General features: G+C 35.6%; 1 protein-coding gene across 2 annotated transcripts in view; it reads right to left on the reverse strand.

Annotated features, from left to right (window-relative positions):
- Nucleotides 1-11,115, reverse strand: part of LOC107587071 (choline transporter-like protein 1) — a 27,907-nt gene extending 16,792 nt beyond the window's left edge. The window contains exons 1-3 of one of the 2 annotated variants that reach the window (XM_016274685.1): nucleotides 11,027-11,115; nucleotides 9,474-9,563; nucleotides 7,376-7,518 (exon numbers count right to left, since the gene is read on the reverse strand). In XM_016274685.1, the coding sequence (XP_016130171.1) occupies nucleotides 7,376-7,518; nucleotides 9,474-9,563; nucleotides 11,027-11,098 (305 nt within the window). In that variant the 5' untranslated portion in view covers nucleotides 11,099-11,115. Of the gene's footprint in view, nucleotides 1-7,375; nucleotides 7,519-9,473; nucleotides 9,564-10,794 lie in introns of both variants that reach the window. The other variant, XM_016274687.1, reaches the window with a different exon arrangement.
- Between the last annotated feature and the right edge of the window lie 997 nt (nucleotides 11,116-12,112).

Here is a 12,112-nt window from a genome sequence, read left to right on the forward strand (position 1 = left end):
GAAGAGGGGGGGGGGGAAATGCGAAATGCCTTTGGCCCAGTGTTTAATTTTGTTTCAGCTTTGGAATTCTGCCAAGAATTTTCATTTCAGTGCATCCCTAGTGAAAAGACAAAATAAATTGTACTGAACAATGACATTTTTGGTGACGTGATTTGAATGACCAAAAAAGCACCACCACCAGTCCTAAGTTCAGTTAAAATGACTAATATGCAGTCATATATGGTTACCAAGTTTTAATTATAATTACTAAAGTTCTATCATTAGTGTAGTGTAGTTTCAGATATAACATATATATATGTATATATGTAGATAGATAGATATAGTCTGGTGAGTAAACTAAAAAAAATTTACTAGCCAATGGCGATTCAATTGCCAAGGTGTCCATAGAGGGCTGCCACTACTATACCATCACACGTTATCATACGTCAATACACACACCTATACTGGGGTGAATTAGAGCCTTTAATTATCATTCTATAATAATGCGCTGCTTACTGACACACACACACACACACACACACCAATGGCGATTCAATTGCCAAGGTGTCCATAGAGGGGTTGAGATGTGGCAAAAAGTTAGTTTTAGGCACTGCTTGCAAGTGTAGAAATTAGGACAAAAGTATTGCAATTTCCCTACTGCAAGGAGTAAGGAAAAATAATATAGGCCTACCTGTGAAACACTCATTTTCATTTATTTCACAGTGCAATTATTTTACAATATATGGCTATTACAGTCATAGGAATAATAATATACAATTATTATTATTAGTTTGGCTTCCAAATTTGCCAGTGAGACGGAGACACTATATCACAACTAAAAAGAGGGATGAGTCTACGGCTGCACGTTATTTCATTTCAGCATCGATATCGCGATGTGCACATCTGCGATAGTAACATCGTGGGATGTGCGATGTTTACTGATCGTTAAATTTATACTGATCATTTTCTTTAAACACACTGGACGTGACACGCTCCGTGCCGCAACAGCTAAAGTCTGTCTACACTGGACACTAAAATTTGTTGCGTAGCGCCACGCCGCTCACTTCTGGTGTACACGGTGAGAGCCACGCAGATGCACGTGAACACCGACTTTCATTCACTTCCGCGACTATTTGTGCCTGAAATGACACATACGCGCAAAATTGTCAAAATGCAAGTCTCTGCAAGTATGCTTGTAAACACAGTTGCTTATGGTTTAGGTGAAGGTAAACAAGTGAGAAAGAAAATATATGTGTAACAGTATATTGGTTCAGAGCAGTTTAATGATCCGGAGGCTTTCTGTGTTATGAATGTTGATCAAACAACAAAACACTTTTGTAGCTTTAACAGATTTATTAGATTTAATTTATACAGTGAAGACTATGCAGTATTATTTTACATTTAATTATTAAATTTCTGTACCTGAATACTATTAGACTTACCTGAAAACCTGTTTATTTCATTTGTATTCTTTGTTCTATTATATTTATCTGTTTGTCATTTGTTTATTTTCTATGCTAATTTACTCACCTACAAAATCACCCCAATCATTGATTATATATTTTTTCCAAATAGAACTATTCAAGTCATCTGGTGATTTTTTTTTTTTCGTATCGCAATATATAATCGCAGAAAAATAAAATATCACAATGTGAGTTTTTTCCAATATCGTGCAGCCCTAGTTGAGTCCCTTTTAAATTTCAAGTACAAATAAATTCACCAGCTTTTTTTTTTTTGTTTAGTTTTGCACACTGGACCTGTGTTGGAGCTCTAAATTTTGAACTCTGAAAGTGCACCAGATTGATGAATTTAATACATATATATATATATATATATAAAGCTTGTAAAATATATTAATATTGACAACAGGGGAAATGGGAAATGAGCAAGGAACCTAATCGAACCCAAAGCATGCTGCACAAAAACTGCTGACAACCTTTATAGTATTCAATAAACACAATGATTACACATGAGAGGCAAAGATGGACCATAACCCCATTAAAAAGAGATGGATAAAGTGAGGGATCGTGGGCAGTGGGAGCGTGCTGCTGGATCATGGTATTAGCAGCTGAGAAAGTAAAACTAAGCTAAGTGCATTAACCAGATGAACTTTGCTCGGCTAACAACATTAGCTAGCTAACTCCGTCTGGCTCTTAACACACACACACACACACAGTTACACCTCCAACATGGACATTATCAAGTACAGCAGTAAGGTTGCTTGTAAAGTTGTTCAATGTCAGGTATTTTCTGAGTCAACTCCCACTACAGGAGTCGATGGAATTGACTTTACATCAAAACAGGGTCAGGAACAGAATACAAAACTGCAGTCATTCTTACACACTAAATTTATTCTTAAATATTCCTAAATTTGCTTTAGCAGCCATTACCAGAGTACCATAGTAAAACCAATCTAAAGTAAATACTAGACCTCAGTCCAGACCAAAAACAGGATCACTATTACTCTCCTCCATGACCCACAGGCCTGTGCTAATCTAGTCGATAAAGACTAACATCAACAAAGCAGGCTAAGGCCAAATGTCAAATCTTCCTAACAAAGCACATAATTACTACTAGGGGTGGGCGATATGGCAAAAATATCATATCACGTTTTTTTTCCAGAAATAGCACGATTCACGATTTTATCACGATTCTTTGTCATGTTGGTTTTACTATTTTGACAGTAGTCTGAGCAGAACAGCCAAATTAATTTCCCTATATTAAAAACAAAGCCTTACAAGGTAACAAAATATAAAATAAAAAAAGAATGGCAGACATTTAGGCCAAAACGGGCAAATATAAAAATTGTCATTATTTTATCTTTATTAAAAAAATAAGAACTAAGATACACGTTACAAATACACATAATATACAAATAAAACAAAGGTAGGTGTATTTAGCAGTAGCATTCAAGAAATTGAATTAACAAATATAAAAATAAAACACTATATACATAAATTCATTGATTCTTATTAAAGCAATTGTATTAAAGTTCTTCAGTCAAGAGCAGTGAGTGATTTTTCGCTTTGTGTTTTGTTTTAGTACCATTATAGGGATAGCTCACCCAAAAATGACAATTCTGTCATCATTTACTCTCAAGTTTTTTTTTAAACCCGAATGAGTTTTTTTCTTCTGTTGACAGTTGCTGGTTCCCAGTTACTTTCATAGTATTTTATTTATTTTTTTCCCACTATCATTTTTGGTTACCCACATTCAAAATATCTTATTTTGTGTTCAGCACAAGAAATAAATTAATGCAGGTTTGGGACAACATGTGAGTGAGTAAATAATGACAGAAATTTAATTTTAGGGTTAACTATCCCTTTAATGAGAAGCGGCAGCATGTTTAGTTCTGACGCTTTAAGAGCTGCACGCATCCGTTTTTTTCCGTGTAGGCACTCCGAGAAAGTGCATATCAGAACAGCACGCGAATGAAAGGTTTAACCTGCAAGGCTTTAAAGCACATGCAAATAATGTACTTTTGTGATTGCAAATAAGTGCAGTGTCCAGTGAGTGTACCGCTGAGATAAAATGTGATGTGAATGTGTGACGACACGTTGTACAGTATATTGAGATGGAGGTGCACTGTAGCACGATACTACAATATTAGTATAGCAACTATGCCATTTCAACTTGCTTCTACAAGCCTTTATGTCTTTTTATGGTGACTTGTGGTACCCAAGCACTGTAAATAGTAAGTGAAATAACGTACCAGGTGAGCTGCCGAGCAAGTTTACTATGTCAGAAAAGCCATACATATGGAGCTGATTATGTGATGCAAAAGTCCAAAAGTTGAAGTTAACAAATCATGCATTATGGTAAAAGTGTTTTGAGGTCATAAACCACACAAAAATCATTGTTTATTAATCAATGTGTGAAAGTGTGAAAAGGAATAATAGTTGTTTGTGTTTTACTGCCACTAGTGTTCACTGGAGCTTGAAATTGCTGTTTATTTATATAGGTATATTTGTATAGGTACGTTTTTGAAGTTTGCAAAAACGTATGCAGAGACACATACAGTGGGGAAAAAAAGTATTTAGTCAGCCACCATACTTTTTTGCCCCACTGTATTTCCAGTGAGCCTAGGTTGGTGTTGTGATGTGCGTGCAGGCGTGTGTGTGTAAAAAGAGAGAATGATATGGAAGTTAGTGTAGCGCTGCTCAGGGGTGATTACATGTCTCTAGTGGTTCTATATTTTGAGCCAGAGTTAAAGCTGTAATAAGAGGAAGACAAGAAACGAGCAGTCATGCCTTCCTGTAGGAACAACTCACTCTAGGTGGTATTTACCACATCCGTCTCTTTTATGACATGAATAAATGAAGCAATTACTCAGAGCTATATTTTTGTAATAGAATAAGCATACACCTAGACACGTACTAAATCACACACAGGCAGCATCACCCTCATGAAAAAACTACTAAATGTGAAACGCCAACATAAAATCTGCTAATCACAAAAAAAAAGATTCTGTAAATGGCCAGTTGACATGACATGTCATTTTACTGTCCTCAAAGGCTATAATTTTTCTTTTATTTTCATCATGGCTGGACAGTAAAGAACTTGCTTACCATAAACATAAAATTATATATTCAAATTGTGCATTGTTTTATTAGCAATTTTATGTCAAATGTGACTAGAAAATTGCCCTGTGAGGTGATTGCCCCCATCATGAACTGTGAAATACAGACACACATCAAAATTATCAGCGTGGATATAAATGGCATTTAAATACACTGCCATTTAAAGGTTCGAGGTCGGCAAGAAAAAGAAAAAGTTGTATGCTTACCAAGGCTTCAGTAAAAAAAACAAGTACAATTGTGAATTATTATTACATATCAGTTTTCTATTTGAATATATTTTAAAATGTAATTCATTCTTATGATGACAAAGCTGAATTTTCAGCATCACTACTCCAGTCTTCAGTGTCACATGTTCCTTCAGAAATCATTCTAATGTTGATTTGCTGCTCTTATTGATGCTTTTATTATCAATGTTGAAAACATTGCTTCATTTTTGTTAATTTATTTTATTTCAGGATTATTTGACAAATATATAGCTCAAAAGAACAGCATTTATTTTCAAATAGGAATCTTCTGGTACTTTTTAAATGTCTTTACTGTCACTTTTAAACAATTTAATCATTCCTGAATAAAAGTACAAATTTATTTCAAGATAAAGAAAGAAAACTAATTGTCCGCAATGTTTTGAAGAGTAGTGTATGTTGACAATTTATTAATTTTTTATATTTATTTACTTCAAAAATGCCTGGTTGTGATTACATATTACCTTAAACATGACATAAATGCTCTTGGTGATGCTTAAAAATCTAAAGCTGTAATAAGAGGAAGACAAGAAACGAGCAGTCATGCCTTCCTGTAGGAACAACTCACTCTAGGTGGTATTTACCACATCCGTCTCTTTTATGACATGAATAAATGAAGCAATTACTCAGAGCTATATTTTTGTAATAGAATAAGCATACACCTAGACACGTACTAAATCACACACAGGCAGCATCACCCTCATGAAAAAACTACTAAATGTGAAACGCCAACATAAAATCTGCTAATCACAAAAAAAAAGATTCTGTAAATGGCCAGTTGACATGACATGTCATTTTACTGTCCTCAAAGGCTATAATTTTTCTTTTATTTTCATCATGGCTGGACAGCAAAGAACTTGCTTACCATAAACATAAAATTATATATTCAAATTGTGCATTGTTTTATTAGCAATTTTATGTCAAATGTGACTAGAAAATTGTCCTGTGAGGTGATTGCCCCATCATGAACTGTGAAATACAGACACACATCAAAATTATCAGCGTGGATATAAATGGCATTTAAATACACTGCCATTTAAAGGTTCGAGGTCGGCAAGAAAAAGAAAAAGTTGTATGCTTACCAAGGCTTCAGTAAAAAAAACAAGTACAATTGTGAATTATTATTACATATCAGTTTTCTATTTGAATATATTTTAAAATGTAATTCATTCTTATGATGACAAAGCTGAATTTTCAGCATCACTACTCCAGTCTTCAGTGTCACATGTTCCTTCAGAAATCATTCTAATGTTGATTTGCTGCTCTTATTGATGCTTTTATTATCAATGTTGAAAACATTGCTTCATTTTTGTTAATTTATTTTATTTCAGGATTCTTTGACAAATATATAGCTCAAAAGAACAGCATTTATTTTCAAATAGGAATCTTCTGGTACTTTTTAAATGTCTTTACTGTCACTTTTAAACAATTTAATCATTCCTGAATAAAAGTACAAATTTATTTAAAAAAAAAGAAAGAAAACTAATTGTCCGCAATGTTTTGAAGAGTAGTGTATGTTGACAATTTATTAATTTTTTATATTTATTTACTTCAAAAATGCCTGGTTGTGATTACATATTACCTTAAACATGACATAAATGCTCTTGGTGATGCTTAAAAATCAAGATCCAAATAAGAATAACACATTTGTTAAGTTTTTAAGTCATGTGACACATTTGCGAATACAAATAGAGAAATTAACCTAAACATTCTGTCATCATTTACTCAGGTCACTGCAATCCTGTATGACTTTATTTCTCTTGCAAAACATAAAATAAAAGATATAATAACACTGGGGTCAAAACAACACTGGACCCCATTGACTTTCATCGTATGGGCAATTAAAAAAAATGTCTTCTTTTATCTTCCACAAGTCATCAGACCGGTTTTGAAAGACATAAGGGTGAGTAAATAATGACAGAATTTTAGGGTGAGCATCTCTTTAACAGCTTAAAATTGCATTTGTATGAAGCCTAAACATCATTAAATATACAGGTAAACCGCATGCCCTCCGCAAGTGCAGCCATCTATCTTTGACAGCTCCAGCAAGACATTTTCAAGCCATTATTAAGTTAAAATCTGCTCTGACAAGCCAGTGAATACTCCACCAAATGAATCGCTCTGCCTCATGATGAGTCAGATCTCAGACCCATCTCTAAAAAGCTACGTACAATTCAGTTCAACCACACCGGAGAGCCAAAAACCATCATTTGACAGTGCTGCAAATGAAATGGCCCACAATACCTGTCTTTCCTGCAGGCTAGCACCCATTAAGGGCCGCACACTGTGACAGTACCAGTCCTCAGGGCCTGTACTGAATTATTCAAGGCTCGTGTGTGTAGCTCAGATAGTCCTCAGCCATCTCGAGGTGAAACGCCAGCCATTTGACATTTGCATTGATGTGATAATCGAAGGGCAAGAGCTGGAGTGCTCTGATTTCACTGCTGACCATTTACAATGGAGAAAAACGGGTGTGTAAAAACAGAGAATGAAAGAAAAAAATGAGGGTTTGTGATGGTGCCGAGTGTGAAAAAAAAAAGGGGTGCGAGAGGGAGGAAAGACGAGCTGACTCACTTTCTGTCAGTATGGTCGAGACCACTCAACCGGACCCCTTCGATGGGCTCGTTGCGTTGGCCGCATGTGTTCCCGTAGCTGTCATATCCGAAGACGAGTCGTGCCGCCCCTCCAGTCGCGATGGTAAACCCACAGATGCCACACTGGAATGAGAGTGAAAAAAAAAGTCAATGATGTGGGAAAACTAATTTGCAGAAAGGCTAAATAATTCACAGGATAAACCTAATTATAGAAAGATTCACCACTAAATCACAAGATTCCTGTGAGTTTCTTCATTTGCGTAAGACATGTATGTTGAGACATACACTAACACAATGTCCAAAATTTCCAATGACAAGCAAATTTGTCTGTTCATACTAAATGTGAAACTGCTGTGAGACCACATACAATCACAGCCAATCAGAATACATTTCATGTCTACTGGTTTGTGGAACAGGATATTTTAGAGCAGTGAGATTTCACATTGGGTGGAAGTACCCTGTAAAACACCACAGAAATAGAAAGCAAAATGACGCTCATCGTGGCTGGTCGCAAAAACCACAGCAAGGTAACAAAACACTATTTATCAAAAGAGAAATTTCAAGGGAAGAAAGCTGAGCCATAAAATATTTAGGCCTGGAGTTTCTGCAATTGTGACATTTCTGATAAAAATTTGCATTTCTTTTTTTCTTTTAAATTCTAGGTTTGCTGTGCTTGTTTATATGGCTGCATAGTTTTGCCAAAATTTAGAGATGATATCAATATGGATATAATAATACTACTACTACTAATAATAATAATAATAATATATTTCTACTACTAAATAAAAATATGAAAATTACTAAATAAAAAACATTACTATTGTAAAAAATTAAGAAAACTAATAATTATTTTATTTTACAGTAAAATTACAATACTAATATTTATAGATGCCTTAATTTCTTATTTTTCAAACATTAAAGGGTTAGTTCACCCAAAAATATATATAAAGATATTTTTGATGAAATATGAGGGCTCTCTGACCCTCCCATAGACAACAAAGTAACTACCACGTTCAAGGTCCAGAAAAGTACCAAGATGATCGAAAAAAAGTATTCTCGTAGCTTCGTAACTTTACAGTTGAACCACTGATGTCACACGGACTACTTTGTCGATCATCTTGATACTTTTCTGGACCTTGAACATGGTAGTTACCTTGCTGTCTATGGGAAGGTCAGAGAGCCCTCATATTTCATCAAAAATATCTTAAATTGTGTTCCGAAGATAAATGAAGGTCTTATGGGTTTGGAAAAACACAAGGGTGAGTAATTAATGACAGAATTTTCATTTTTGGGTGAACTAACCCTTTAAACCATCCAACATTTATTTACACTTTTAAAGCTGCTCTATTGTTGATAAGCACTTATCACTGCAAGCATGAGAAGATAGATGGCTGCTGCATGTTGTGTTTCCAAATGCACATTAAATCGACCTAAATTCAGAGCACATGCAGAAATTATTTCATGTGGAGCAGCATTTACTGCAAACTGAGCCGCTACAAACACCAGCAGATGAGCTGCTCATGCGTAAGAACACTCTGAAACACACAGCACATTTATTAATTATTATTTAATAGCACATTTATTTATTAATTAAATCACAGTAAGCCATATTGTGCTTTTGACTTTATTTCAAATATTCATACAGCTCCAGCATTTTTTAGATATTTATTTTATTGTCTTATTGCGAGAGAAGAAAAAGGCCGCAGGGTGTCCAAGAATCCTAAATTCCTGATTTACCTCTCTGTGTATTTTGTGATGCATGTACATTCTCGTTCTTTTTACAATAATAAATAAACAAATGCATGGATATGAAATACAGTATCACACAGTGTTGCCCTGGACATTTGTCATTAACATCTGACTGTTGAATGCAAAAACTGACCAATTAGAACTATAAAAATCCCTGTTAGTATATCATTAAGTAGTATATCAAAACTACCCAGTACCTGTATATGTAAAATACAAAGTAACATGACCACTGACTACAATACACATTGTGACCAGAAGTACTTTCATAACCTGCATATATGAACATAATATTGTCTATAAATGATGACTAAGGTGAACTGTTGACTTACCATTCCCACAAGGAACAATGTAAATAACAGGAACCATGGCAGATCCGTGCAGCTCCGGTCCTCCAAAGGTTTCCATTCTCTTTTTGGCCTCTGAAATACAAAGACACAATGCTGCATGTTCAATCATGCTTAAAATGATTATCACTTGATTGTCGCCTCTGGCTTGCTTAGTTGGGGACACTTCATTTCCAGCGATATCGTTGACATGATTGCAAAGATATTATTTAAACTGAGCTGGATGTTGACATCACTGAATTCAATGATGAACTGTCTTTAACTGAAAAATGAGTGTTTACTATTTTTATTTTGCATTATTGACACACTATTTTCCTAATTAATGCTGTTCAGTTGCTTTGACACAATCTGTATTGTTAAAAGCGCTATATAAATAAAGGTGACTTGACTTGACTTGATTCAAATAACATGTCTTCACATTAAAGACAAACTGATAAGCAATACAGTCTTCCAATATTTATACTTTTTCCACTTAATTGGTTCTAAAATATTAGATACAGAAATTTAAAAACAAATCTTTTAAAATAACGCTGGCCATTAAATAGGGCGAAAAAAAACATTAGTAAAAAAAAAAAAGTTACGTTTACATAAGTTATTTATTATTATTGTATTATTTTTGAGTATTATTGTATTGTTATTATTACCTTACTATTATCTATTCCTTCATAGGTCAGTAATTGATAATAAATATATTATTGTATCACTGCGTTTTACATATCGGTTATCAAGCACTTAAATATAAAACATAATCAAGAAAACAACCTAAGTCGATTTCTTCTTTACTTAACAAGTTAGCATGCTGCAAACGTTAAACAGTGTTTATTTTCATATAAGGCCTCGCAAATGTAACCTGTCAAAACCGGCATATTCAAAAAAATCTATTTCACATAACAAGCACCGACCACAATTGATATCCATTTATAAATAACCCCCTTTGTGTAACCAGTGTGTTGTAAGAGGACAGCAGTGCCTGTAAACATGTTTACTAATACTAACACACTACACTATGATGATGGGAAGCAAAAAAACAAAGACAACGGTCTAACGCGTTGTATTTTGATGCAAAGGCGAAATCATCACATAACTGTCATGGTCAAATGCATTCATCGCTATGTGCGAGCGCATAGAACATAATAATAGGATTACATGCAGTGCAAGCGACAGTACAGCACTTCATCGGCCCGTCAAAGACGATCAGCCGTGAAACAATGTATCACAGCGCCAGCAACAATGTAACGATGTATCAACACATCTGCGCCAGATTCGATACATGCTATCACGTTTTGTCGCGGCCAGCATCGCTTACCTCTGCGCTTCCACAGCATCCCATTGCCGGAGGGAGGTTAGGACCGCAAAAAAACTAAACGCTACACCGCAGGAAAACAATAACCCCAACTTGCTGGGAGTTGACGGTGTGTTTTTTACCCTGCATTAATCGCGCGCGTCGATCACATGAATCTAATCGGAGGGCTTTCCCCGGATACACTGCATAATAATGTTTGTTCGCTCCTCTCGCTCCAGGTAAAAGGGATTATTACTTTAGGATTTATCGCCCAGCACTTCCTGGTGGGATGAGCAGGTGTAGCCGGAAAAGAACGGCAGCCGTCCATTCACAGCACGAGCTGGACGAGGCGGAACGCGCGCTGAATGTAGGGACGCTGGAGGAACCCGGGAACTTCAAACCGCCGCGGTGTAATTCTGGAATTTGTGTCTAGAATAAAATTGAGTTTAAAAGCGAAAGCTTGATAAAACAAAAGGTTTTAAAGGGGTCATATGATGCGATTTAAATTTTTCCTTTCTCTTTGGAGTGTTACAAGCTCTTGGTGCATAAAGAAGCTCTGTAAAGTTGCAAAGACTAAAGTCTCAAATCCAAAGAGATATTCTTTATAAAAGTTAAGAGTCAGCCACGCCTACCTAAAACGGCTCGTTCTAACACGCCCCCACATATCTACGTTACGATGTGGGAAGATTTGCATAACGCCGCCCAAATGTTCATGCAAAGAAAGAAGACGTAACTTTTATTCTCGCTGTAGTATTGTTGTTGCCGCCGCCGCCATGTCGTGAAGACACTGTGTGCTTCGTTGTGAAAGCGAAACTACTTTGTTTGGTCTTCCAAAAGAGGACACGACTAGATTTAGATTTCTGGTTTTATGTTTACGCGGCGCGAGGCAACGCAATGCGTAAAAAGACAGTATAAGTCATTATAATCAGTAATTATGTCCCCACTGGATGCAACAAATGCCTCGTTTATAATGGGTTTTAATGTTTTTGTCTCGTCGGGACACGGCATCACAATATGATGAGGGGCGTAACATTTCCGTCACACGCTTGAGGTATTCGGCCAATCACAACACACTAGATAGCTGGCCAATCACAGCACACCTCGCTTTTCAGACCGATGAGCTTTGTAAAAATCAACGCGTTTCAGAAAGGCGGGGCATAGAGGAGAAACAATAATGTACAGTATGTGGAAAATAATGTGTTTTTTTAACCTTAAACCGCATAAGCACATTTCATTACACCAAATACACAAAATAATGTTCTTTTTAGCAGCATCATATGACCCCTTTAATTGTATTTTACTAATACTTTATTTATTGTCGACTTAACAATCACATTCTAAA

This window comes from Sinocyclocheilus grahami, unplaced genomic scaffold (assembly GCF_001515645.1).
Source record: "Sinocyclocheilus grahami isolate Dianchi unplaced genomic scaffold, SAMN03320097.WGS_v1.1 scaffold89.1, whole genome shotgun sequence".
Lineage (NCBI taxonomy): Eukaryota > Metazoa > Chordata > Actinopteri > Cypriniformes > Cyprinidae > Sinocyclocheilus > Sinocyclocheilus grahami.